Source organism: Ranitomeya variabilis, chromosome 1 (genome assembly GCF_051348905.1).
Source record: "Ranitomeya variabilis isolate aRanVar5 chromosome 1, aRanVar5.hap1, whole genome shotgun sequence".
Taxonomy (NCBI): domain Eukaryota; kingdom Metazoa; phylum Chordata; class Amphibia; order Anura; family Dendrobatidae; genus Ranitomeya; species Ranitomeya variabilis.
In genome coordinates, this window is record NC_135232.1 from 23,872,889 (window position 1) to 23,899,606 (window position 26,718).

Sequence of the window (26,718 nt, forward strand, 5' to 3'; positions counted from 1 at the left end):
GCTGTGCCTGAACCCGATGCTGCTATGCCTGAACCCAATGATGCTGTGCCCGAACACGACCCCGACGCTGCTGTGCCCGAACCCGATGCTGCTGTGCCCGAACCCGACGCTGCTGTGCCCGAACCCGACAATGCTGTGCCTGAACCCGACGCTGCTATGCCTGAACCCAACGATGCTGTGCCCGAATACGACCCCGACACTGCTGTGCCCTAACCCGACAATGCTGTGCTTGAACCCAACGCTGCTGTGCCTTAACCCGATGCTGCTGTGCCTGAACCTGATGCTGCTGTGCCCTAACCCGATGCTGCTGTGCCGTAACCCGATGCTGCTGTGCCCGAATCCGACACTGCTGTGCACTAACCCGACGCTGCTGTGCCTGAACCCGACGCTGCTGTGCCTGAACCCGACGCTGCTGTGCCTGAACCTGATGCTGCTGTGCCTGATCCCGACGCTGCTGTGCCAGAACCCGACGCTGCTGCGCCTGAACCTGATGCTTGTGTGCCCTAACCTGATGCTGCTGTGCCCTAACCCGATGTGCTGTGCCCTAACCTGACACTGCTGTGCCCGAACCCGACGCTGCTGTGCCCTAACCCGACGCTGCTGTGCCCGAACCCGACGCTGCTGTGCCCGAACCCGACGCTGCTGTGCCTGAACCCGACGCTGCTGTGCCCGAACCCGACGCTGCTGTGCACTAACCCGACGCTGCTGTGCCCTAACCCGACAATGCTGTGCCTGAACCCGACGCTGCTATGCCTGAACCCAACGATGCTGTGCCCGAATACGACCCCGACACTGCTGTGCCCTAACCCGACAATGCTGTGCTTGAACCCAACGCTGCTGTGCCTTAACCCGATGCTGCTGTGCCTGAACCTGATGCTGCTGTGCCCTAACCCGATGCTGCTGTGCCCTAACCCGATGCTGCTGTGCCCGAATCCGACACTGCTGTGCACTAACCCGACGCTGCTGTGCCTGAACCCGACGCTGCGGTGCCTGAACCCGACGCTGCTGTGCCTGAACCTGATGCTGCTGTGCCTGATCCCGACGCTGCTGTGCCAGAACCCGACGCTGCTGCGCCTGAACCTGATGCTTGTGTGCCCTAACCTGATGCTGCTGTGCCCTAACCCGACGCTGCTGTGCCCGAACCCGACGCTGCTGTGCCCGAACCCGACGCTGCTGTGCCTGAACCCGACGCTGCTGTGCCCGAACCCGACGCTGCTGTGCACTAACCCGACGCTGCTGTGCCCTAACCCGACGCTGCTGTGCCTGACTGAACCCGACGCTGCTGTGCCTGAACCCGACGCTGCTGTGCCCTAACCCGATGCTGCTGTGCCCGAACCCGACGATGCTGTGCCCTAACCCGACGCTGCTGTGCCCTAACCCGACGCTGCAGTGCCCTAACCCAAAGCTGCTGTGCCCTAACCCGACGCTGCTGTGCCCTAACCCAACACTTCTGTGCCCTAACCCGATGCTGCTGTGCCCGAACTTGACGATGCTGTGCCCTAACCCGATGCTGCAGTGCCCTAACCCGACTCTGCAGTGCCCTAACCCGATGCTGCTGTGCCCTAACCCGACGCTGCTGTGCCTGAACCCGACGCTGCTGTGCCTTTTAAGTTATGGCTATTAGAATGTGGTTTGTGCGGCTTGTAATATTTCCATCCCAGTGATCGCTCTCAGTTCCTGTGATCTGTCTAACCTCAAAATGACATTTTACCAAGCAGAAGGCGCTGCGGACCCCCGCTGAGCGCAGACTTGTCTGGAGGTCTCGTCTGACATATTTACCATGTTAGATGTGGACTCCCGCGGTGCCGCAGAGAGCTCGGATGGCGGCATTACACCGTAGTATCCTAAGTCTCTGGGAATAGAGAACCCGGAGCTCAGAACCGCAGCAAATTACCAGGTCGTATGTCACAGATCTCACCAGTGAGGACCTGATCGTGTGTCATACACGTCATCCACCTGTTCGCTCTACAGAAGCACACATAGTCCAGACAAGCAGGGCCGGCCCGAACGTATAGGCGAACTAGGCGGCCGCCTAGGGCGCCGACCCTAAGGGGGCGCCAGAGACAAAAATAGAAAAAATTATAAAAAATCTTTTCAAAAGGCAAAAGGTGTATGGAGCGGAGCTGAATGTGTATGAGGTGTATGGAGCGGAGCCGTGTGTGTATGAGGTGTACGGAGCGGAGCCGTGTGTATGAGGTGTACGGAGCGGAGTTATGTGTGTATGAGGTGTATGTAGCGGAGCTAAATGTGTACGAGGTGTACGGAGCGGAGCCACGTGTGTACGAGGTGTATGGAGCGGAGATCGTGTGTATGGAGCGCAGCCGCGTGTGTAGGAGTAGCTATGTGTGGCCATTATACGGTACGAAGTATCATGTGCGGCCAATATACAGTATGGAGCATCATGTGTGGCCATTATACAGTATGGAGCATCATGTGTGGCCATTATACAGTATGGAGCATCATGTGCGGTCATTATACAGTATGGAGCATCATGTGTGGCCATTATACAGTATGGAGCACTGTGTGGCCATTATACAGTATGAAGCATCATGTGTGGCCATTATACAGTATGGAGCATCATGTGTGGCCATTATACAGTATGGAGCATCATGTGCGGTCATTATACAGTATGGAGCGTCATGTGTGGCCATTATACAGTATGGAGCACTGTGTGGCCATTATACAGTATGAAGCATCATGTGTGGCCATTATACAGTATGGAGCATCATGTGTGGCCATTATACAGTATGGAGCATCATGTGCGGTCATTATACAGTATGGAGCATCATGTGTGGCCATTATACAGTATGGAGCACTGTGTGGCCATTATACAGTATGAAGCATCATGTGTGGCCATTATACAGTATGGAGCATCATGTGTGGCCATTATACAGTATGGAGCATCATGTGCGGTCATTATACAGTATGGAGCATCATGTGTGGCCATTATACAGTATGGAGCACTGTGTGGCCATTATACAGTATGAAGCATCATGTGTGGCCATTATACAGTATGGAGCATCATGTGTGGCCATTATACAGTATGGAGCATCATGTGCGGTCATTATACAGTATGGAACATCATGTGTGGCCATTATACAGTATGGAGCACTGTGTGGCCATTATACAGTATGGAGCATCATGTGTGGCCATTATACAGTATGGAGCATCATGTGCGGTCATTATACAGTATGGAGCATCATGTGTGGCCATTATACAATATGGAGCACTGTGTGGGCATTATACAGTATGAAGCATCATGTGTGGCCATTATACAGTATGGAGCATCATGTGTGGCCATTATACAGTATGGAGCATCATGTGCGGTCATTATACAGTATGGAGCATCATGTGTGGCCATTATACAGTATGGAGCACTGTGTGGCCATTATACAGTATGAAGCATCATGTGTGGCCATTATACAGTATGGAGCATCATGTGTGGCCATTATACAGTATGGAGCATCATGTGCGGTCATTATACAGTATGGAGCATCATGTGTGGCCATTATACAATATGGAGCACTGTGTGGGCATTATACAGTATGAAGCATCATGTGTGGCCATTATACAGTATGGAGCATCATGTGTGGCCATTATACAGTATGGAGCATCATGTGCGGTCATTATACAGTATGGAGCATCATGTGTGGGCCATTATACAGTATGGAGCATCATGTGCGGTCATTATACAGTATGGAGCATCATGTGTGGCCATTATACAGTATGGAGCACTGTGTGGCCATTATACAGTATGAAGCATCATGTGTGGCCATTATACAGTATGGAGCATCATGTGTGGCCATTATACAGTATGGAGCATCATGTGCGGTCATTATACAGTATGGAGCATCATGTGTGGCCATTATACAGTATGGAGCACTGTGTGGCCATTATACAGTATGAAGCATCATATGTGGCCATTATACAGTATGGAGCATCATGTGTGGCCATTATACAGTATGGAGCACTGTGTGGCCATATTTTTTTGTTTATAATTATTCTTTATGAAACAGTGTGATCAGCAGTGCTAAATGGGTGTGGTTGGGACGTGGATATGGGTGTGGCTAGTTATGAATGGGTGTGGTCAGAGGCGTGGCCTAAAATTTGCCGCGGCACGCTTAGCGCGCCGCAAACTTTGTCCCTCTTTCCCATCTTCAAAAGTTGGGAGGTATGTTAAAAGTAGTAGGGGCGCAACAAAATAGTTTTGCCTAGGGCGCCATAATCTCTTGGGCGGCCCTGCGGACAAGCAGCATGTGTTCTGAATGGGGAGAGGAAAATAAGAAGTTGCCAGATTCCTATGTCACATATGGACTTCTCTGTACCCTGGAGACCTCTCTGTTCCCTCCAGATCCTTCTGATCTCTCCAGACTCCTCCATTCTCTTGTTCTTCCTCTGTTCTCTACAAACTTCTGTGTCTTATCCCTGCCCTTCTGTCTTCTCCAACCAGACTCCCCTCCTCTCCTCCTCCACAAACCCTGTGTCCATGTTTACACCCTCATGTCCTCCTCCACATCCATGTCCTGCTCCACACCCCCGCCCCTGTCCTTCACACCCCCACCAATGTCCTCCTGTACAAAATTGTCTGTCCTCCCCCATACCACTGCACCTGTCCTCCTCCATAACACTGCTCCTGTCCTCCTCCACATGCATAACACCACCCCTGTCCTCCCCCTGGTCCCCCATACCACTGCACCCGTCCTCCTCCAAACTACCGCCCCTGTCCTCCTCCACATCCATACCACTACCTCTGTCCTCCTCCAAACCAATACCCCTGTCCTCCTCCACATCCATACCACCACCTCTGTCCTCCTCCAAACCACCGCCCCTGTCCTCCTCCACATCCATACCACCACCTCTGTCCTCCTCCAAACCACCACCTCTGCCCTCCTCCACATCTCCACATCCATACCACCACCCCTGTCCTCCTCCAAACCACCGCCCCTGTCCTCCTCCAAACCACCGCCCCTGTCCTCCTCCACATCCATACCACCACCCCTGTCCTCCTCCACTTCCATACCACCACCCCTATCTTCCTCCATACCACTGCACCTGTCCTCCTCCACACCACTGCCCCAGTCCTCCCCCACATCCATACCTCAACCCCTGTCCTCCCCCACACCACCAACCCTGTCCTCCTCAACACCATTACTTCTGTCCTCCTCCACACCACTGCCCATGTCCTCCTCAACACCATCACTTCTGTCCTCCTCCACAATTGACCACACAACCTCTATAATTACAGGCAGGAGCTAAAGCTGTTGAATCACAGTCTCTGGTGCTGTCACTGGGAGAATTCTGTGCGCTTGGTCTGTACTAACCCCACAGGCAGATTATACTGAGACATAGAGATACATTGTATATAACAGTGTAATTTAGGTCTCTGCATTCTAGAGGGAGAATAGAAGAAAGATTTTTTATTTTAATTGGTAAAAAATAATTAAAAACAATTTACATAAATGCCATTTTCACTGCACTTTTTTAAATATCCGAAATCAGCAAAAAAAAAAAATGGACATATTCGCTGTAATATAACAACCCGCACAACACAGCGATCAGATTATTTACGGGGATGTGTAAATAGCGTAAAAAATGGCAACATTGATACTTTTCTCGATTAAACCCATAAAAAATATAATAAAAATGATACGCTAAGGCCGCTTTCACACATAGCGTAAATGCTACGTTTTTTTCTACTGTGTTTTTCTCTGTTCATTTTCTGCACCACATGACGCAATAGCAATCTTCTCTGATTTTCATATCTTTTATGCGTGTTTCCCCTTATTTAATGCGTTTTTGGTGCAGATGTAAATCCCGAGTTTTCAATGAATTGTAATACCACAGAAAAGCTTTGTGTCATGACACAGCAGTAGGGTGACCTGGTACCAGGGGCTCCTTTCCTGGCCCTAACACTAGGGGGCACCCTAGCTCTCCCTGTGCCCTGGATACTTCAGATGGCGAAGATGCCGGGGCCTCCTGTTATGGTTTCCAATGGCAAGGAAACATCAGAAGCATAGAATAAACGGACAAGCTCTCGGGTGATGGAAACTAGAGCTGACCGCGATGCTAAACCTACACACCACACTAGAAGTAGCCAGGGGGCATTCCTGCGTAGTCTCTAGATGCAGCGCGCCAGCCGGAGAACTAACTACCCCTGGTAGAAGAAAACACAGTCCTGGCTTGCCTCCAGAGAATGTCCCCACAGGAGATAGCAGCCCCCCACATATAATAACGGTGAGAGCAGATGAAAAGACACACGTAGTATGAAAGCAGATTTAGCACAGAGAGGCCCGCTAACTAAATAGCAGAAAGATACAACAGAGGACTTCGCGGTCAGCTGCAAAACCCTTCAAAACACCATCCTGAAATTACCTTAACTCATGTGACAACTCATGCCACTGGAGTGGTAATTTCAGCCCAACAAGAGCTTCCAGCTGCAGAGATTCACATAAGTGCAAACTGGACAAGACATACAAAAATAGACTTAAGGACTAAAGTGTCCAACTTAGCTGAGCAGAAAACTGGGAGCAGGAACATGCAACAGAATCACTCTGGATACATTGATGGCCAGCATTAGAATGACTGAGGAGCAAGGTTAAATAGGATACTCCCACATCCTGATAGGAACAGGTGAACTGAGAAGGCAAAGCTTGCAGGACACCAGTACCACAAGAGACCACCGGGGGAGCCCACGAACCGAATCACAACAGTACCCCCCCCTTAAGGAGGGGGCACCGAACCCTCACAAGAACCACCACCTGCCCCCAAATACGATGCAACCTATCCACCATGGTATCCACTCCAGGACAATCCGAAGACTCCACCTGACCAGATGAAAAACGAGGATGGAACCCTGAATTGCAAAAGAAAGGGGAGACCAAAGTGGCAGAACTGGCCCGATTATTAAGGGCAAACTCAGCCAACGGCAAAAAGGAGACCCAGTCATCCTGATCAGCAGACACGAAACACCTCAAATAATTCTCCAAGGTCTGATCAAAAAGGGCTCTAAAAGTGAACCTGGAAATTATAGGCCAGTAAGTCTAACCTCTACTGTTGGTAAAATATTTGAAGGGTTTCTGAAGGATGTTATTCTGGATTATCTCAATGAGAATAACTGTTTAACTCCATATCAGCATGGGTTTATGAGAAATCGCTCATGTCAAACCAATCTAATCAGTTTTTATGAAGAGGTAAGCTATAGGCTGGACCACGGTGAGTCATTGGACGTGGTATATCTCGATTTTTCCAAAGCGTTTGATACCGTGCCGCACAAGAGGTTGGTACACAAAATGAGAATGCTTGGTCTGGGGGAAAATGTGTGTAAATGGGTTAGTAACTGGCTTAGTGATAGAAAGCAGAGGGTGGTTATAAATGGTATAGTCTCTAACTGGGTCGCTGTGACCAGTGGGGTACCGCAGGGGTCGGTATTGGGACCTGTTCTCTTCAACATATTCATTAATGATCTGGTAGAAGGTTTACACAGTAAAATATTGATATTTGCAGATGATACAAAACTATGTAAAGCAGTTAATACAAGAGAAGATAGTATTCTGCTACAGATGGATCTGGATAAGTTGGAAACTTGGGCTGAAAGGTGGCAGATGAGGTTTAACAATGATAAATGTAAGGTTATACACATGGGAAGAAGGAATCAATATCACCATTACACACTGAACGGGAAACCACTGGGTAAATCTGACAGGGAGAAGGACTTGGGGATCCTAGTTAATGATAAACTTACCTGGAGCAGCCAGTGCCAAGCAGCAGCTGCCAAGGCAAACAGGATCATGGGGTGCATTAAAAGAGGTCTGGATACACATGATGAGAGCATTATACTGCCTCTGTACAAATCCCTAGTTAGACCGCACATGGAGTACTGTGTCCAGTTTTGGGCACCGGTGCTCAGGAAGGATATAATGGAACTAGAGAGAGTACAAAGGAGGGCAACAAAGTTAATAAAGGGGATGGGAGAACTACAATACCCAGATAGATTAGCGAAATTAGGATTATTTAGTCTAGAAAAAAGACGACTGAGGGGCGATCTAATAACCATGTATAAGTATATAAGGGGACAATACAAATATCTCGCTGAGGATCTGTTTATACCAAGGAAGGTGACGGGCACAAGGGGGCATTCTTTGCGTCTGGAGGAGAGAAGGTTTTTCCACCAACATAGAAGAGGATTCTTTACTGTTAGGGCAGTGAGAATCTGGAATTGCTTGCCTGAGGAGGTGGTGATGGCGAACTCAGTCGAGGGGTTCAAGAGAGGCCTGGATGTCTTCCTGGAGCAGAACAATATTGTATCATACAATTATTAGGTTCTGTAGAAGGATGTAGATCAGGGGATTTATTATGATGGAATATAGGAATATAGGCTGAACTGGATGGACAAATGTCTTTTTTCGGCCTTACTAACTATGTTACTATGTTACTATGTTACTATGATTAGTACGTTCCGTCTGGCCATTTGTCTGGGGATGAAATGCAGACGAAAAAGACAAATCAATGCCCATCCTGGCACAAAACGCCCGCCAAAATCTGGACACAAACTGGGATCCCCTGTCGGAAACGATATTCTCCGGAATACCATGCAGCCGAACCACATTCTGAAAAAACAGGGGCACCAACTCAGATGAGGAAGGCAGCTTGGGCAAGGGCACCAAATGAACCATCTTAGAAAAGCGGTCACACACCACCCAAATGACGGACATCTTCTGAGAAACAGGGAGATCAGAAATAAAATCCATAGAGATGTGAGTCCAAGGCCTCTTAGGAACAGGCAAGGGCAACAACAACCCACTAGCCCGAGAACAACAAGGCTTGGCCCGAGCACAAACATCGCAAGACTGCACAAAAGTACGCACGTCCCGAGACAGGGAAGGCCACCAGAAGGACCTAGCCACCAAATCTCTGGTACCAAAAATTCCCGGATGACCTGCCAACGCAGAAGAATGAACCTCCGAGATGACTCTACTGGTCCACTCATCCGGCACAAACAATCTACCAGGCGGACAACGATCAGGCCGATCCGCCTGAAACTCTTGTAAAGCACGTCGCAGGTCTGGGAAGACAGCAGACAATATCACCCCATCCTTAAATATACCCGTAGGTTTAGAATCACCAGGGGAATCAGGTTCAAAACTCCTAGAAAGGGCATCCGCCTTCACATTCTTAGTACCTGGCAGATACGAAACCACAAAATTAAACCGGGAGAAAAACAATGACCAGCGCGCCTGTCTAGGATTCAGACGTCTGGCCGACTCAAGATAAATCAAATTTTTGTGATCAGTCAAGACCACCACCTGATGTTTAGCACCCTCAAGCCAATGACGCCACTCCTCGAATGCCCACTTCATCGCCAAAAGCTCCCGATTACCGACGTCATAATTTCGCTCGGCGGGCGAAATTTTTCGAGAAAAGAACGCACATGGTCTCATCACTGAACAATCTGAACTTTTCTGCGACAAAACCGCCCCCGCTCCGATCTCGGAAGCATCAACTTCCACCTGAAAAGGAAGAGAAACATCAGGCTGGCACAACACCGGAGCAGAAGAAAAACGGCGCTTAAGCTCCCGAAAGGCCTCCACAGCAGCAGGAGACCAATCTGCAACATCAGCACCCTTTTTAGTCAAATCAGTCAAAGGCCTGACAACGCTAGAAAAACCAGTTATGAATCGACGATAAAAGTTAGCAAAGCCCAAAAATTTCTGAAGGCCCTTAAGAGAAGTCGGTTGCGTCCAGTCACAAATAGCCCGAACCTTCACAGGATCCATCTCAATAGAAGAGGGGGAAAAAATGTACCCCAAAAAAGAAATCTTCTGAACCCCAAAAACACACTTTGAACCTTTAACAAACAGAGAATTGGTCCGCAAAACCTGAAAAACCCTCCTAACTTGTTGAACATGAGATTCCCAGTCATCCGAAAAAATCAAGATATCGTCCAAATACACAATCATAAATTTATCCAGATATTCACGGAAAATATTGTGCATAAAAGACTGAAAGACCGAAGGGGCATTTGACAGACCAAAAGGCATCACCAAATACTCAAAATGGCCCTCGGGCGTATTAAATGCGGTTTTCCACTCATCCCCCTGCTTAATTCGCACCAAATTATACGCACCGCGAAGATCAATCTTAGAGAACCACTTCGCCCCCTCAATGCGAGCAAATAAATCTGTCAGCAATGGCAAAGGATACTGATACTTGACTGTGATCTTATTCAAGAGTCTATAATCAATACAAGGTCTCAAAGAACCATCGCTTTTAGCTACGAAAAAGAACCCCGCTCCAAGAGGAGACGAAGAAGGACGAATATGTCCCTTCTCCAAGGACTCCCTAATATACTCTCGCATGGCAGCATGTTCAGGTACAGACAGATTGAATAGACGACCCTTAGGAAATTTACTGCCAGGAATCAAATCTATGGCGCAATCGCAATCTCTGTGAGGAGGAAGAGAATTAAGAGTAGATTCCTCAAAAACCTCACGATAATCAGACAAAAACTCAGGAATTTCAGAGGGAATAGATGAAGCAATGGAGACCAAAGATGTGTCCCCATGATTTCCCTGACATCCCCAGCTTAGTACAGACATTGTTTTCCAGTCAAGGACTGGGTTATGAGTTTGCAACCATGGCAATCCCAGCACCAACACATCATGTAGATTATACAGTACAAGGAAGCGAATCACCTCTTGATGGTCTGGAGTCATACGCATAGTCACTTGTGTCCAGTATTGTGGTTTATTACTAGCCAATGGTGTAGAATCAATACCCTTTAAAGGTATAGGAACTTCCAGAGGCTCTAGATCAAACCCACAGCGCCTGGCAAAGGACCAATCCATAAGACTCAAAGCGGCGCCAGAATCCACATACGCATCCGCAACAATAGAAGATAACGAACAAATTAGAGTTACAGACAAAATAAACTTGGACTGCAAAGTGCCAATAGCAGAGGATTTATCAACTTTCTTTGTTCGTTTAGAGCATGCTGATATAACATGAGTAGAATTTCCACAATAGAAGCACAAATGATTTTTGCGCCTATAAATCTGTCGTTCGCTTCTGGACAGAAAGCTATCACATTGCATACTCTGTGGTGCCTCTTCAGAAGACACCGCCAACTGGTGCACAGGTTTGCGTTCCCGTAAACGCCGATCAATCTGAATTGCCATTGTCATGGACTCATTCAGACCAGTAGGCGCAGGAAACCCCACCATGACGTCTTTTACAGCATCAGAGAGACCTTCTCTGAAAATTGCCGCCAGAGCGCACTCATTCCACTGAGTAAGCACAGACCATTTTCGAAATTTTTGGCAATATATTTCGGCTTCATCTTGCCCCTGAGAGAGGGCTATTAGGGCTTTCTAAGCCTGAATCTCCAAATTTGGTTCCTCATAAAGCAACCCCAAAGCCAGAAAAAACGCATCCACATTGAGCAACGCAGGATCCCCTGGTGCCAATGAAAATGCCCAATTTTGGGGGTCACCCCGCAGTAAAGAAATAACAATTTTTACTTGCTGGGCAGGATCTCCAGCAGAATGAGATCTCAGCGAAAGAAACAATTTACAATTGTATTTAAAATTTAAAAAACAAGATCGATCTCCAGAAAAAAACTCCGGTATAGGAATCTTAGGTTCAGACCGAGGAGCATGTAACAAAAAATCTTGTATATTCTGAACTTTAGAGGCAAGATTATTCAAATTGGTAGCCAGACTCTGGGGATCCATATTTCAACAGATAAAGTCTGAGCCATTCAGGGGTTAAGAGGAGAGGAAAACAGGAGACTGCAATTAGAGCTGGAGTGCAGCTTCAGAGGAAGGAAAAAAAAAAAAAAAAAAAAAAAGGTTTCACACAGTTCCTTTTCTCTCCTGCTTCAGCCTATAGATTAAACATTTGGGCTGGCCATACTGTTATGGTTTCCAATGGCAAGGAAACATCAGAAGCATAGAATAAACGGACAAGCTCTCGGGTGATGGAAACTAGAGCTGACCGCGATGCTAAACCTACACACCACACTAGAAGTAGCCAGGGGGCATTCCTGCGTAGTCTCTAGATGCCGCGCGCCAGCCAGAGAACTAACTACCCCTGGTAGAAGAAAACACAGTCCTGGCTTGCCTCCAGAGAATGTCCCCACAGGAGATAGCATTAATTTCAGCCCAACAAGAGCTTCCAGCTGCAGAGATTCACATAAGTGCAAACTGGACAAAACATACAAAAATAGACTTAAGGACTAAAGTGTCCAACTTAGCTGAGCAGAAAACTGGGAGCAGGAACATGCAACAGAATCACTCTGGATACATTGATGGCCAGCATTAGAATGACTGAGGAGCAAGGTTAAATAAGATACTCCCACATCCTGATAGGAACAGGTGAACTGAGAAGGCAAAGCTTGCAGGACACCAGTACCACAAGAGACCACCGGGGGAGCCCACGAACCGAATCACAACAGCCTCCACCCTTGCCTTATCTCCTAAGTTAGCCCTTTGTCTGTCCTCTTCCCCCACCCAGAGAAAAGGGAGGCGCTACTGTGTACCGCAGTACACCAACCCGACAAACAGGGCAACAAAGACAAGGGGAAACTGAAAACTCCACACACACCAAACATACACTCACATATATCAAAGGAATCCACCGGGGTGTGCAGGAAGGGGAGGATAGTAAAACAGGGAAGGATAAGGTATTATCAAGCATACAAACAAAACAGTCACTAATCACTCCTGCAGCAATAATTCTCATATCAACCTCTCTCCCTCCTATGTCATGCAGTAATAGCTAACTCTGACAAGGACTTGGTAATAGAGCACAGGTTTTATAGGGAAAAGCAGTGGCTAACTGAGCACAGCGATTCCCAACATGACCGATTAACCCCTGTTCTACCGGAAGAAATAAACACGTTTAATGAACCGGACAAGTGCTGCTTCTCAGTGGCAGAGTAGGAATGACCAGACGCTGCGGTCTTCTGGCTCCGCTCCATTGCGGTAACCCCTTGACACTTTGATTCTGCACTTAATAATGCAACTGCGTTTTTTGAAGCCTGTAGAGAAAAAAAGCACACAAACCGCAGAGTTCTGCAGCGTCTTCAGACTACAGAGAGCGGAGATTTCATGAAATCACATCCACTTTTCTTAGACATTTAGACCGTGTTCACATGTATCGTAAACACTGCATATTTTCTGTTGGGTTTTTTTGCACAGAAATTCTGCTGTTTAACAGTCCAAGCAAAGTGGATGTGATTTCATGCGAACTGCGGCCCCTGTGGTCTAAAGACGCTGCTGAACTGTGCGGTTTGGCGCTTTTTTCTCTCTTGCCTTCTATGTGGAGCCTAAAAAAAACGCATGTAAAAAAATTACAGAAACTTTATTAGGTGCAGAATTAAAACTTTTCTGTATTAAAAAAAGCATATTAAAAACGCGGCTTCACATCTGCACCAAAACGCATCAAGAGGGAGAAGATTGTTACTGCATAGTTTGGTGCGGATCCTGCAGAAAACAAACAACGCGGTATTTCTGCACCATGTGAACCCGGCCTTACAGACACCAGAAGCCGGATGTCATATAGTGACGCTACATAAAGATGGGAAAGTTCTGGCGGCTCCAACTGTGAATGAAGAACAACAAATAATCCCCATGTCCCCACTAGAGATGAGCCGGACACACAGATGACGTCCCTCTGGCCCCGGGTTAGAGATTCGCGGCCTCCTGTACCGCTCATTTGGACGCTGGAGCACGGACCCGGGAATCCATCTGCTCATCTCTCCTCTAAATCGTTCAAGATACAGCGGACAGTCCCAGATTTTGGTCTACACCCGGCAGTCTCAGGCGTCTGCTGAATGTCCCTGACTATGAGAGCCCCTCTGACAACTCTTCCTGCCAGGGGAGAAAGAAATTGTAAATATGCGTGGACTGGGGCATAGCCAAATAAGGCTGCAATACGTGTAGCACTCTACACGATTTGTCGCTCTTTAAGTTCTTAAAAAGTTGGGAGGTACGCAACTCTGCTACAGGGCTATGAAACCTAGAGATCCCGTCCACCCTCCGTCTCTGTAGTCAGCTCTGACAGGAAGAGAAGATTCTGTTTGCAGCCACCATTAAGGGGGACCTTCATGTACACAAAAACGTATCATAAATCTCTGTATACAGGGAGCTCCCCCTAGTGGTGGCTGCAGACAGAATCTTATCATGTATCTCTGTATACACGGAGCTCCCCCTAGTGGTGGCTGCAGACAGGATCTTATCATGTATCTCTGTATACAGGAAGCTCCCCCTAGTGGTGGCTGCAGACAGGATCTTATCATGTATCTCTGTATACAGGGAGCTCCCCCTAGTGGTGACTGCAGATAGGATCTTATCATGTATCTCTGTATACAGGGAGCTCCCCCTAGTGGTGGCTGCAGACAGGATCTTATCATGTATCTCTGTATACAGGAAGCTCCCCCTAGTGGTGGCTGCAGACAGGATCTTATCATGTATCTCTGTATACAGGGAGCTCCCCCTAGTGGTGACTGCAGATAGGATCTTATCATGTATCTCTGTATACAGGGAGCTCCCCCTAGTGGTGGCTGCAGACAGAATCTTATCATGTATATCTGTATACAGGGAGCTCCCCCTAGTGGTGACTGCAGACAGGATCTTATCATGTATCTCTGTATACAGGGAGCTCCCCCTAGTGGTGACTGCAGACAGGATCTTATCATGTATCTCTGTATACAGGGAGATCCCCCTAGAGGTGGCTGCAGACAGGATCTTATCATGTATCTCTGTATACAGGGAGCTCCCCCTAGTGGTGACTGCAGATAGGATCTTATCATGTATCTCTGTATACAGGGAGCTCCCCCTAGTGGTGGCTGCAGACAGAATCTTATCATTTATCTCTGTATACAGGGAGCTCCCCCTACTGGTGACTTCAGACAGGATCTTATCATGTATCTCTGTATACAGGGAGCTCCACCTAGTGGTGACTGCAGACAGAATCTTATCATGTATCTCTGTATACAGGGAGCTTCCCCTAGTGGTGGCTGCAGACAGGATCTTATCATGTATCTCTGTATACAGGGAGCTCCCCCTAGTGGTGGCTGCAGACAGGATCTTATCATGTATCTCTGTATACAGGGAGCTCCCCCTAGTGGTGGCTGCAGACAGAATCTTATCATGTATCTCTGTATACAGTGAGCTCCCCCTAGTGGTGACCACATACAGAATCTTATCATGTATCTCTGTATACAGGGAGGTCCCCCTAGTGGTGGCTGCAGACAGGATCTTATCATGTATCTCTGTATACAGGGAGCTCCCCATAGTGGTGACTGCAGATAGGATCTTATCATGTATCTCTGTATACAGGGAGCTCCCTCTAGTGGTGACTGTAGACAGAATCTTATGTATCTCTGTATACATGGAGCTCCCCCTAGTGGTGACTGCAGACAGGATATTATCATGTATCTCTGTATACAGGGAGCTGCCCCTAGTGGTGGCTGCAGACAGGATCTTATCATGTATCTCTGTATACAGGGAGCTGCCCCTAGTGGTGACTGCAGACAGAATCTTATCATGTATCTCTGTATACAGGGAGCTCCCCCTAGTGGTGACTGCAGACAGGATCTTATCATGTATCTCTGTATACAGGGAGCTCCTCCTAGTGGTGGCTGCAGACAGGATCTTATCATGTATCTCTGTATACAGGGAGCTTCCCCTAGTGGTGGCTGCAGACAGGATCTTATCATGTATCTCTGTATACAGGGAGCTCCCCCTAGTGGTGGCTGCAGACAGGATCTTATCATGTATCTCTGTATACAGGAAGCTCCCCCTAGTGGTGGCTGCAGACAGGATCTTATCATGTATCTCTGTATACAGGGAGCTCCCCCTAGTGGTGACTGCAGATAGGATCTTATCATGTATCTCTGTATACAGGGAGCTCCCCCTAGTGGTGGCTGCAGACAGGATCTTATCATGTATCTCTGTATACAGGAAGCTCCCCCTAGTGGTGGCTGCAGACAGGATCTTATCATGTATCTCTGTATACAGGGAGCTCCCCCTAGTGGTGACTGCAGATAGGATCTTATCATGTATCTCTGTATACAGGGAGCTCCCCCTAGTGGTGGCTGCAGACAGAATCTTATCATGTATATCTGTATACAGGGAGCTCCCCCTACTGGTGACTGCAGACAGGATCTTATCATGTATCTCTGTATACAGGGAGATCCCCCTAGAGGTGGCTGCAGACAGGATCTTATCATGTATCTCTGTATACAGGGAGCTCCCCCTAGTGGTGACTGCAGATAGGATCTTATCATGTATCTCTGTATACAGGGAGCTCCCCCTACTGGTGACTTCAGACAGGATCTTATCATGTATCTCTGTATACAGGGAGCTCCACCTAGTGGTGACTGCAGACAGAATCTTATCATGTATCTCTGTATACAGGGAGCTCCCCCTAGTGGTGACTGCAGATAGGATCTTATCATGTATCTCTGTATACAGGGAGCTCCCCCTAGTGGTGGCTGCAGACAGGATCTTATCATGTATCTCTGTATACAGGGAGCTCCCCCTAGTGGTGGCTGCAGACAGAATCTTATCATGTATCTCTGTATACAGTGAGCTCCCCCTAGTGGTGACCACATACAGAATCTTATCATGTATCTCTGTATACAGGGAGGTCCCCCTAGTGGTGACTGCAGATAGGATCTTATCATGTATCTCTGTATACAGGGAGCTCCCTCTAGTGGTGACTGCAGACAGAATCTTATGTATCTCTGTATACATGGAGCTCCCCCTAGTGGTGACTGCAGACAGGATATTATCATGTATCTCTGTATACAGGGAGCTGCCCCTAGTGGTGGCTGCAGACAGGATCTTATCATGTATCTCTGTATACAGGGAGCTGCCCCTAGTGGTGACTGCAGACAGAATCTTATCATGTATCTCTGTATACAGGGAGCTCCCCCTAGTGGTGGCTACAGACAGGATCTTATCATGTATCTCTGTATACAGGGAGCTCCCCCTAGTGGTGACTGCAGACAGGATCTTATCATGTATCTCTGTATACAGGGAGCTCCCCCTAGTGGTGACTGCAGACAGGATCTTATCATGTATCTGTATACAGGGAGCTCCCTCTAGTGGTGGTTGCAGATAGAATCTTATCATGTACCTCTGTATACAGGGAGCTCCCCCTAGTGGTGGCTGCAGACAGGATCTTATCATGTATCTCTGTATACAGGGAGCTCCCCCTAGTGGTGGCGGCAGACAGGATCTTATCATGTATCTCTGTATACAGGGAGCTCCCCCTAATGGTGACTGCAGACAGGATCTTATCATGTATCTCTGTATACTGGGAGCTCCCCCTAGTGGTGACTGCAGACAGGATCTTATCATGTATCTGTATACAGGGAGCTCCCTCTAGTGGTGGTTGCAGATAGAATCTTATCATGTACCTCTGTATACAGGGAGCTCCCCCTAGTGGTGGCTGCAGACAGGATCTTATCATGTATCTCTGTATACAGGGAGCTCCCCCTAGTGGTGGCGGCAGACAGGATCTTATCATGTATCTCTGTATACAGGGAGCTCCCCCTAGTGGTGACTGCAGATAGGATTTTATCATGTATCTCTGTATACAGGGAGCTCCCCCTAGTGGTGACTGCAGACAGAATCTTATGTATCTCTGTATACATGGAGCTCCCCCTAGTGGTGACTGCAGACAGGATATTATCATGTATCTCTGTATACAGGGAGCTGCCCCTAGTGGTGGCTGCAGACAGGATCTTATCATGTATCTCTGTATACAGGGAGCTCCCCCTAGTGGTGGCTGCAGACAGGATCTTATCATGTATCTCTGTATACAGGGAGCTCCCCCTAGTGGTGACTGCAGACAGGATCTTATCATGTATCTGTATACAGGGAGCTCCCCCTAGTGGTGACTGCAGACAGGATCTTATCATGTATCTCTGTACACAGGGAGCTCCCCCTAGTGGTGGCTGCAGACAGGATCTTATCACGTATCTCTGTATACAGGGAGCTCCCCCTAGTGGTGGCTGCAGACAGGATCTTATCATATATCTATGTACACAGGGAGCTCCTCCTAGTGGTGACTGCAGACAGGATCTTATCGTGTATCTCTGTATACAGGGAGCTCCCCCTAGTGGTGGCTGCAGACAGGATCTTATCATGTATCTCTGTATAGAGGGAGCTCCCCCTAGTGGTGGCTGCAGAAAGGATCTTATCATGTATCTCTGTATACAGGGAGCTCCCCCTAGTGGTGACTGCAGACAGAATCTTATCATGTATCTCTGTGTACAGGAGCTCCCCCTAGTGGTGACTGCAGACAGGATCTTATCATGTATCTCTGTACACAGGGAGCTCCCCCTAGTGGTGGCTGCAGACAGGATCTTATCACGTATCTCTGTATACAGGGAGCTCCCCCTAGTGGTGGCTGCAGACAGGATCTTATCATATATCTATGTACACAGGGAGCTCCCCCTAGTGGTGACTGCAGACAGAATCTTATCATGTATCTCTGTGTACAGGAGCTCCCCCTAGTGGTGGATGCAGACAGGATCTTATCATGTATCTCTGTATACACGGAGCTCCCCCTAGTGGTGACTGCAAACAGAATCTTATCATGTATCTCTGTATACAGGAGCTCCCCCTAGTGGTGGCTGCAGACAGGATCTTATCATGTATCTCTGTATACAGGGAGCTCCCCCTAGTGGTGGCTGCAGACAGGATCTTATCATGTGTCTCTGTATACAGGGAGCTCCCCTCATTGGTGGCTGCAGACAGGATATTATCATGTATCTCTGTATACAGGGAGCTCCCCCTAGTGGTGGCTGCAGACAGGATCTTATCATGTATTTCTGTATACAGGGAGCTCCCCCTAGTGGTGGCTGCAGACAGGATCTTATCATGTATCTCTGTATACAGGGAGCTCCCCCTAGTGGTGACTGCAGACAGAATCTTATCATGTATCTCTGTATACAAGGAGCTCCCCCTAGTGGTGACTGCAGACAGAATCTTATCATGTATCTCTGTATACAGGGAGCTCCCCCTAGTGGTGGCTGCAGACAGGATCTTATCATGTATCTCTGTATACATGTTGCTCCCTCTAGTGGTGGCTGCAGACAGGATCTTATCATGTATCTCTGTATGCAGGGAGCTCCCCCTAGTGGTGGCTGCAGACAGAATCTTATCATGTATCTCTGTATACAGGGAGCTCCCCCTAGTGGTGGCTGCAGACAGGATCTTATCATGTATCTCTGTATACAGGGAGCTCCCCCTAGTGGTGACTGCAGACAGGATCTTATCATGTATCTCTGTATACAGGGAGCTCCCCCTAGTGGTGACTGCAGACAGAATCTTATCATGTATCTCTGTATACAGGGAGCTCCCCCTAGTGGTGGCTGCAGACAGGATCTTATCATGTATCTCTGTATACAGGGAGCTCTCCCTAGTGGTGGCTGCAGACAGGATCTTATCATGTATCTCTGTATACAGGGAGATCCCCCTAGTGGTGACGGCAGACAGAATCTTATCATGTATCTCTGTATACAGGGAGCTCCCCCTAGTGGTGACTGCAGACAGAATCTTATCATTTATCTCTGTATACAGGGAGCTCCCCCTAGTGGTGGCTGCAGACAGGATCTTATCATGTATCTCTGTATACATGTTGCTCCCTCTAGTGGTGGCTGCAGACAGGATCTTATCATGTATCTCTGTATGCAGGGAGCTCCCCCTAGTGGTGGCTGCAGACAGAATCTTATCATGTATCTCTGTATGCTGGGAGCTCCCCCTGGTGGTGACTGCAGACAGGATCTTATCATGTATCTCTGTATACAAGGAGCTCCCCCTAGTGGTGACTGCAGACAGAATCTTATCATGTATCTCTGTATACAGGGAGCTCCCCCTAGTGGAGGCTGCAGACAGGATCTTATCATGTATCTCTGTATACAGGGAGCTCCCCCTAGTGGTGACTGCAGACAGGATCTTATCATGTATCTCTGTATGCAGGGAGCTTACACTAGTGTTTTATAGGGCTATCACCTAATTTTCCTGAACTTTTGGATGGCACATCTGCCTTGCAATTCATCAACCATCCTCCATATACCTGCAATAATAGATAGTTTTAATATTCAAAGCTGTAGGAAATCCAACTAAATTTTATCCATTTTCCCTGTGTGATAATACCAGTAATACTCTGGTATGTAATCCTCCTACAATATTTCTACACAGATTTAACATTCACAAGTCAGTGACATCCCTTTTCGGAGCCAAATTAGATGTCACCCAACTTTCCCAGACTTCTGAAAGACCGCAAAACCTCATAGCTCACCTGTAACAGGGGATGCGCTAGTTGTTACCCCACTTTCTGAGGTAAGGCGGTGGTGTCCTCAGTGCGGATGCACCATGGCATGGTAGAGCGCCAGCTCCTGTGGTCGCGGTGCAGCCTCCCGCCACAGACACGAGGTGCGCTGCGCCCGGCCATAGCAGCAGAGTGCAGCGTCGCAGGCAGGTGATCCCTCGCTGACGCTCCGCTCCAGGTTGCTGCAGTCACTTTCGTCTGTTTCCTCGCACTGGAAAAGGCTCCGTCTGGATTTCCATAGCAACCCGTACATGTCAGATCGTTTCCACTAGTGTTTATTCTGCCAGAAGCCACTCTAAGCCTCCATTATGCTGAGGCCGCGGTGATACATTGTATCTGCAGCCGTGAGAATGGACACAATGCAACAATACAGTCACGACCGACACTCGCCCATTGCTGGGGCTCGGCCGGGCGATGTGTCACACGGGGAATGTTATGGGGAGCAGGAATTAAAGGGGTGCTCCTAGCAGGGTGGCTCGGTGGGTAAGAGCCCTGAGTTCACATCCACCCGAGGACGACATCTGCACGGAGCTTCTATGTGCTAATTGGTCACAATGAGATTGTTATTGGGACTCGTTACCCGCACCATGCCGGCAATTAATGAGTTAAATGCAGAAATGGACGGCGGTCTCACCTTTATGTTGATCAAACACAGAGGAATTGCTGAAATCCATGATCCCGTGCGGAGGAAGATGAAGTCGACGTCTGCGGGGTTGTGGGGGTCTCACAGTGGGGTCTCTCCACCATCCCTCTATGGACGCTCACGCTCCAGATGCCCGGGCAGTCCAGGGCAGGCGCATCTGCGGCACATACACGGCATTGTGCAGAGCGAACCCAGCTCTCCGGAATCACAGATGTTACAGGATGAATGAGAGCCGGAGCCTGGGAGGTGCAGTGAGCATGTGCGGCCGCCGCTGGGATCAGCACACACACGGAGGAGGCTCAGGGAAGGGTGAGGACGCGGAAATGTCACTACCTGACGCACGGCCGCATCGAAAATAACAAAGAACATAGTGACATCCTAATGATATAAAAAATAACAATAAACCTCCAAATAATAGAAAATATAAATCTATCATAAAAATATATAATAATGATTGTAATTTTAATCGAAAATCAAAACAATCATCTTAATAAAAGAAAAGATAGGAACATTAATTAAATTATATTAATACTAATGACAGCAAAAACTAAATCATAATAGTAATAAGACAAAGAAAATATTGGTCATGATAATTACAATAATAGCAATAAAAATATAGTGGTGGAGTAAACGCTTTATTAAGTTTAAAGTGAACTGTACAAAATCCTATACACTGAGCTCCCCCTAGTGGTGGCTGCAGACAGTATCTTATCATGTATCTCTGTATACAGGGAGCTCCCCCTAGTGGTGGCTGCAGACAGAATCTTATTATGTATCTCTGTATACAGGGAGCTCCCCCTAGTGGTGACTGCAGACAGGATCTTATCATGTATCTCTGTATACAGGGAGCTCCCCCCAGTGGTGACTGCAGACAGAATCTTATCATGTATCTCTGTATACAGGGAGCTCCCCCTAGTGGTGGCTGCAGACAGGATCTTATCATGTACCTCTGTATACAGGGAGCTCCCCCTAGTGGTGGCTGCAGACAGAATCTTATTATGTATCTCTGTATACAGGGAGCTCCCCCTAGTGGTGGCTGCAGACAGAATCTTATTATGTATCTCTGTATACAGGGAGCTCCCCCTAGTGGTGGCTGCAGACAGGATCTTATCATGTATCTCTGTGTACAGGGAGCTCCCCTGTTATGATCCCAATGGCAAAGGATCTCAGAGATTACAGCAAAGTCTGCAAACGTAAATACCAGCTCATAGGGACGTGGTAACTAGGCTGACCATATACCTGATCCTAGCACAAACACTAACAGTAGCCGGGGAACGTGCCTACGTTGATCCTAGACGTCTCGCGCCAGCCGGAGAACTAACTAACCCTATAAGGGAAAATAAGACCTCTCTTGCCTCCAGAGAAAAGACCCCAAAGTAATACAAGCCCCCAACAAATAATAACGGTGAGGTAAGAAGAAAAGACAAACGTAAGAATGAACTAGATTTTAGCAAAGAGAGGCCTACTGACTAATAGCAGAATATAGTAAGATGACTTATATGGTCAGCAAAAACCCTGCAAAATATCCACGCTGAATATCCAAGAACCCCCAAACCGACTAACGATGTGGGGGGAGAATATCAGCCCCCTAGAGCTTCCAGCGATATCAGGAATCACATTTTGTACAAGCTGGACCAAAATATAAACAATGCAAATGATCAAAAATAAGAAAGCAGGACTTAGCTTATCTTGCAAAGAACCAGGACCTGAAGACAGGAGCAAACAGAAATGAACTGATTACAACGATGCCAGGCCTAACGAAGCAGGTGAGTACCAACCTGGTAAAAGACAATCCAAGTGCCAAATCACTAGTGACCACAAGAGGGAGCCAAAGAGTATAGTTCACAACACTCCCCCTAGTGATGACTGCAGACAGGATCTTATCATGTATCTCTGTATACAGGGAGCTCCCCCTATTGGTGGCTGCAGACAGGATCTTATCATGTATCTCTGTATACAGGGAGCTCCCCCTAGTGGTGTCTGCAGACAGTATCTTATCATGTATCTCTGTATACAGGGAGCTCCCCCTAGTGGTGGCTGCAGACAGGATCTTATCATGTATCTCTGTATACAGGGAGCTCCCCCTAGTGGTGGCTGCAGACAGGATCTTATCATGTATCTCTGTATACAGGGAGCTCCCCCTAGTGGTGGCTGCAGACAGGATCTTATCATGTATCTCTGTATACAGGGAGCTCCACCTAGTGGTGACTGCAGACAGGATCTTATCATGTATCTCTGTATACAGGGAGCTCCCCCTAGTGGTGGCTGCAGACAGGATCTTATCATGTATCTCTGTATACAGGGAGCTCCCCCTAGTGGTGGCTGCAGACAGGATCTTATTATGTATCTCTGTATACAGGGAGCTCCCCCTAGTGGTAACTGTAGACAGGATCTTATCATGTATCTCTGTATACAGGGAGCTCCCCCTAGTGGTGACTGCAGACAGGATCTTATCATGTATCTCTGTATACAGGGAGCTCCCCCTAGTGGTGGCTGCAGACAGGATCTTATCATGTATCTCTGTATAGAGGGAGCTCCCCCTAGTGGTGGCTGCAGACAGGATCTTATCATGTATCTCTGTATACAGGGAGCTCCCCCTTGTGGTGGCTGGAGACAGCATCTTTGTCACGGGGAGACTAGGTGAGCGAGAGCTAATAACCCGGGCCCCTGCAATTTCCCTCAGACTAGGGAAATCCTGACTGACCCTCTACCTGGAGTTTACACTGATGGTGTGCATGTCCAGGCCTCGAACCTCACCCTGTCTCCTGTTTCAACCCTAGGCTGAAACCTCTGCCCACCACCCAGTGAAGAGGTAATACACCAATACCCACAGTTAGGACGGACAAGGATAAAGGAAAATATACACCACGCCGCAGTCACTCAGGAATACACTATAAATGTGCAGGGCAAAATAAATACAAATATAGGAAGGAGCAAATAAGACTAAGGAAAATACACCACCAGCAACGAATCTCCAACAACCAGCTCTCCACTCCAGACCGAGATAACAACACACAAGACAGAAGCTATAATCGGTGACGCCCAATGATCAGGAGAACTATTTAAAGGCAATGGGCATGGCCCAGCTTCCAATCCGAGGATCAGGTAAATTAACCCCGGAACAGCTAGATAAAATCTAGCCGACGCCAATGAGCAAATAGTGGTCAAAAGCAGAATTACCGCTGTCTGTCGAACGACCTGGTCTGAACAGCGTCCGACATGACAGTACCCCGCCTTCTACGAGGGACCCCAGGGCCCTCACAGCTTATAGGACCCGGCTTGTCTGGATGGCGACGATGAAAAAACCTGACTTTAAACTCCAAATTACCATCCACCAAGACTGGAGGTGGAATAGGCGTCGCGTCCACAGAACCCACCACCTTCTTTAGAAGAGACCTGTGGAACACGTTGTGTATCTTATACACCGTAGGGAGCTCCAATCGGTATGCTACTGGGTTAATGACGGCGGTGACCCTAAATGGACCAATAAATCGTGGACCCAATTTAAGGGACGGTATTTTGAGTCTTATGTTTTTTTGTGGATAACCACACCCAGTTATCCACATTCAGGTCCGGACCTGGCACACGCCTACTGTCAGCCACACGTTTGTACCTAGCACCCACACTCAACAGGCGCTGTTTAACTCTCCTCCAGACTGATGACAATTGTGCTCCTAGCTGATCCTCCTCCGGAACGCCGGAAGAGCCCCTCTGACTCAAGGTACAAAATTGAGGATGTCGCCCGTAAACACAAAAAAACGGAGACTCCCCAGACGACTCCTGGCGGTGATTATTGATGGCAAACTCAGCCAAAGGAAGAAAGGTAGTCCACTCCTCCTGGTTATCAGAGACAAAGCAGCGTAGGTACTGTTCCAAATTTTGGTTCATATGCTCAGTCTGACCATTTGACTGAGGATGGAACGCCGAAGAATGAGACAACTTGATCCCCAGCCGTGAGCAAAATGCTTTCCAAAATTTTGCCACAAACTGAGACCCCCTATCAGACACGATGTCAGACGGGACCCCATGAAGTCTGACCACCTCCTGCACAAATACCTGAGACAGAGTCTTAGTGTTAGGCAACGAAGGCAAAGACACAAAGTGCGACATTTTTGAAAACCGATCAACAATCACCAAGATGACCGTGTTCCCAGCTGATGAGGGCAAATCAGTGATGAAATCCATGGAGATTTCCGTCCATGGCTTACTAGGTACCTCAAGAGGAAGTAGTGTGCCAACAGGACAGGAGCGGGGCATCTTAGCCCTAGCGCACGTGGTACAAGCTGACACGTATGAGACCACGTCCTGTCGGATCTTGGGCCACCAAAACCGACGTGACACCAACTCCAAGGTACCTCTAACCCCTGGGTGGCCAGCCAGGACAGCATCATGATGCTCCGCCAAAACCTTTAAGCGGAGATGAAGCGGTACAAAAGATTTGTTGATGGGAAGCTCAGATGGTACCTCCTCCTGAGCCTCGGCAATCTCAGCCTCAACCTCGGTAGTGAGAGCCGAAACCACAACACCCTTTTGGAGGATGGGTACTGGATCCTCCCGAGGTTCTCCCCCCGGAAAACACCTGGACAGAGCATCCGCCTTAGTGTTTTTAGACCCCGGTCTGTAAGTGACAGCAAAATTGAACCGCGTGAAAAACAATGCTCAGCGAGCCTGCCTGGGGGACAGACGCTTGGCAGACTCCAAATACAGCAGATTCTTATGATCAGTAATAACAGTTACCTGATGAACCGACCCCTCCAAGAAGTGTCGCCATTCCTCAAAGGCCAACTTGATTGCCAACAACTCCCTGTTGCCGATATCGTAGTTACGTTCGGCGGACGACAGTTTCTTGGAGAAATAGGCGCACGGACGCAAACCACTCAAAGATGAGCCTTGAGATAGTACCGCCCCCACACCAACCTCAGACGCATCGACTTCCACAACAAAGTGTTTTGATACGTCTGGCTGCACAAGAATGGGGGCTGAAACAAAACTGTTTTTAAGAAATTCAAATGCGCGCACAGCAGCCTCAGGCCAAACGGAGAAATTGGTACCCTTTTTAGTCATGTCAGTTAGCGGTTTAGCAATGATGGAAAAATCCTTGATAAATTTTCTATAGTAGTTAGAAAACCCAAGGAACCGCTGAAGCGCTTTCAGGTTATCAGGCCGTTCCCAATGCAGCACCGCTAGCACCTTAGCGGCGTCCATTTTAAAACCAGAAGCAGACACAATATAACCCAAGAAAGGCAACTCTTGAACAGAAAATACACATTTCTCAAGTTTTGCATACAGCTTATTCTCTCTGAGAAGCTGTAACACCTGCCTGATATGCTCTAAATGAGTATCACGGTCGCAAGAATATATGAGAATGTCATCGAGGTACACGATAACAAATTTCCCCAAAACATGCGAGAACACATCATTGATGAAATGTTGGAACACTGCAGGTGCGTTAGTCAACCCAAATGGCATCACCAAATTTTCAAAATGACCCTCAGGGGTATTAAAAGCCGTCTTCCACTCATCACCTTGTCGGACTCTTATGAGGTTGTACGCCCCCCTGAGGTCAAGCTTGGTAAACCACTTAGCACTCGCCACCTGGTTGAACAAATCTGGTATCAGTGGCATCGGGTATGGATCACGAACCGTAATCTGGTTCAACTCCCTGAAATCCAAACACGGGCGTAATCCGTCATCTTTCTTCTTCTCGAAGAAGAACCCTGCTGCCACCG

General features: G+C 48.0%; 1 protein-coding gene across 2 annotated transcripts in view; it reads right to left on the bottom strand.

Annotated features, from left to right (window-relative positions):
• ANKRD55 (ankyrin repeat domain 55) overlaps nt 1-21,288 on the bottom strand; it is a 123,703-nt gene extending 102,415 nt beyond the window's left edge. For both annotated transcript variants that reach the window (XM_077281396.1, XM_077281395.1), the window contains exon 1: nt 20,981-21,288. In XM_077281396.1, the coding sequence (XP_077137511.1) occupies nt 20,981-21,020 (40 nt within the window). In that variant the 5' untranslated portion in view covers nt 21,021-21,288. The remainder of the gene's footprint in view (nt 1-20,980) is intronic.
• Between the last annotated feature and the right edge of the window lie 5,430 nt (nt 21,289-26,718).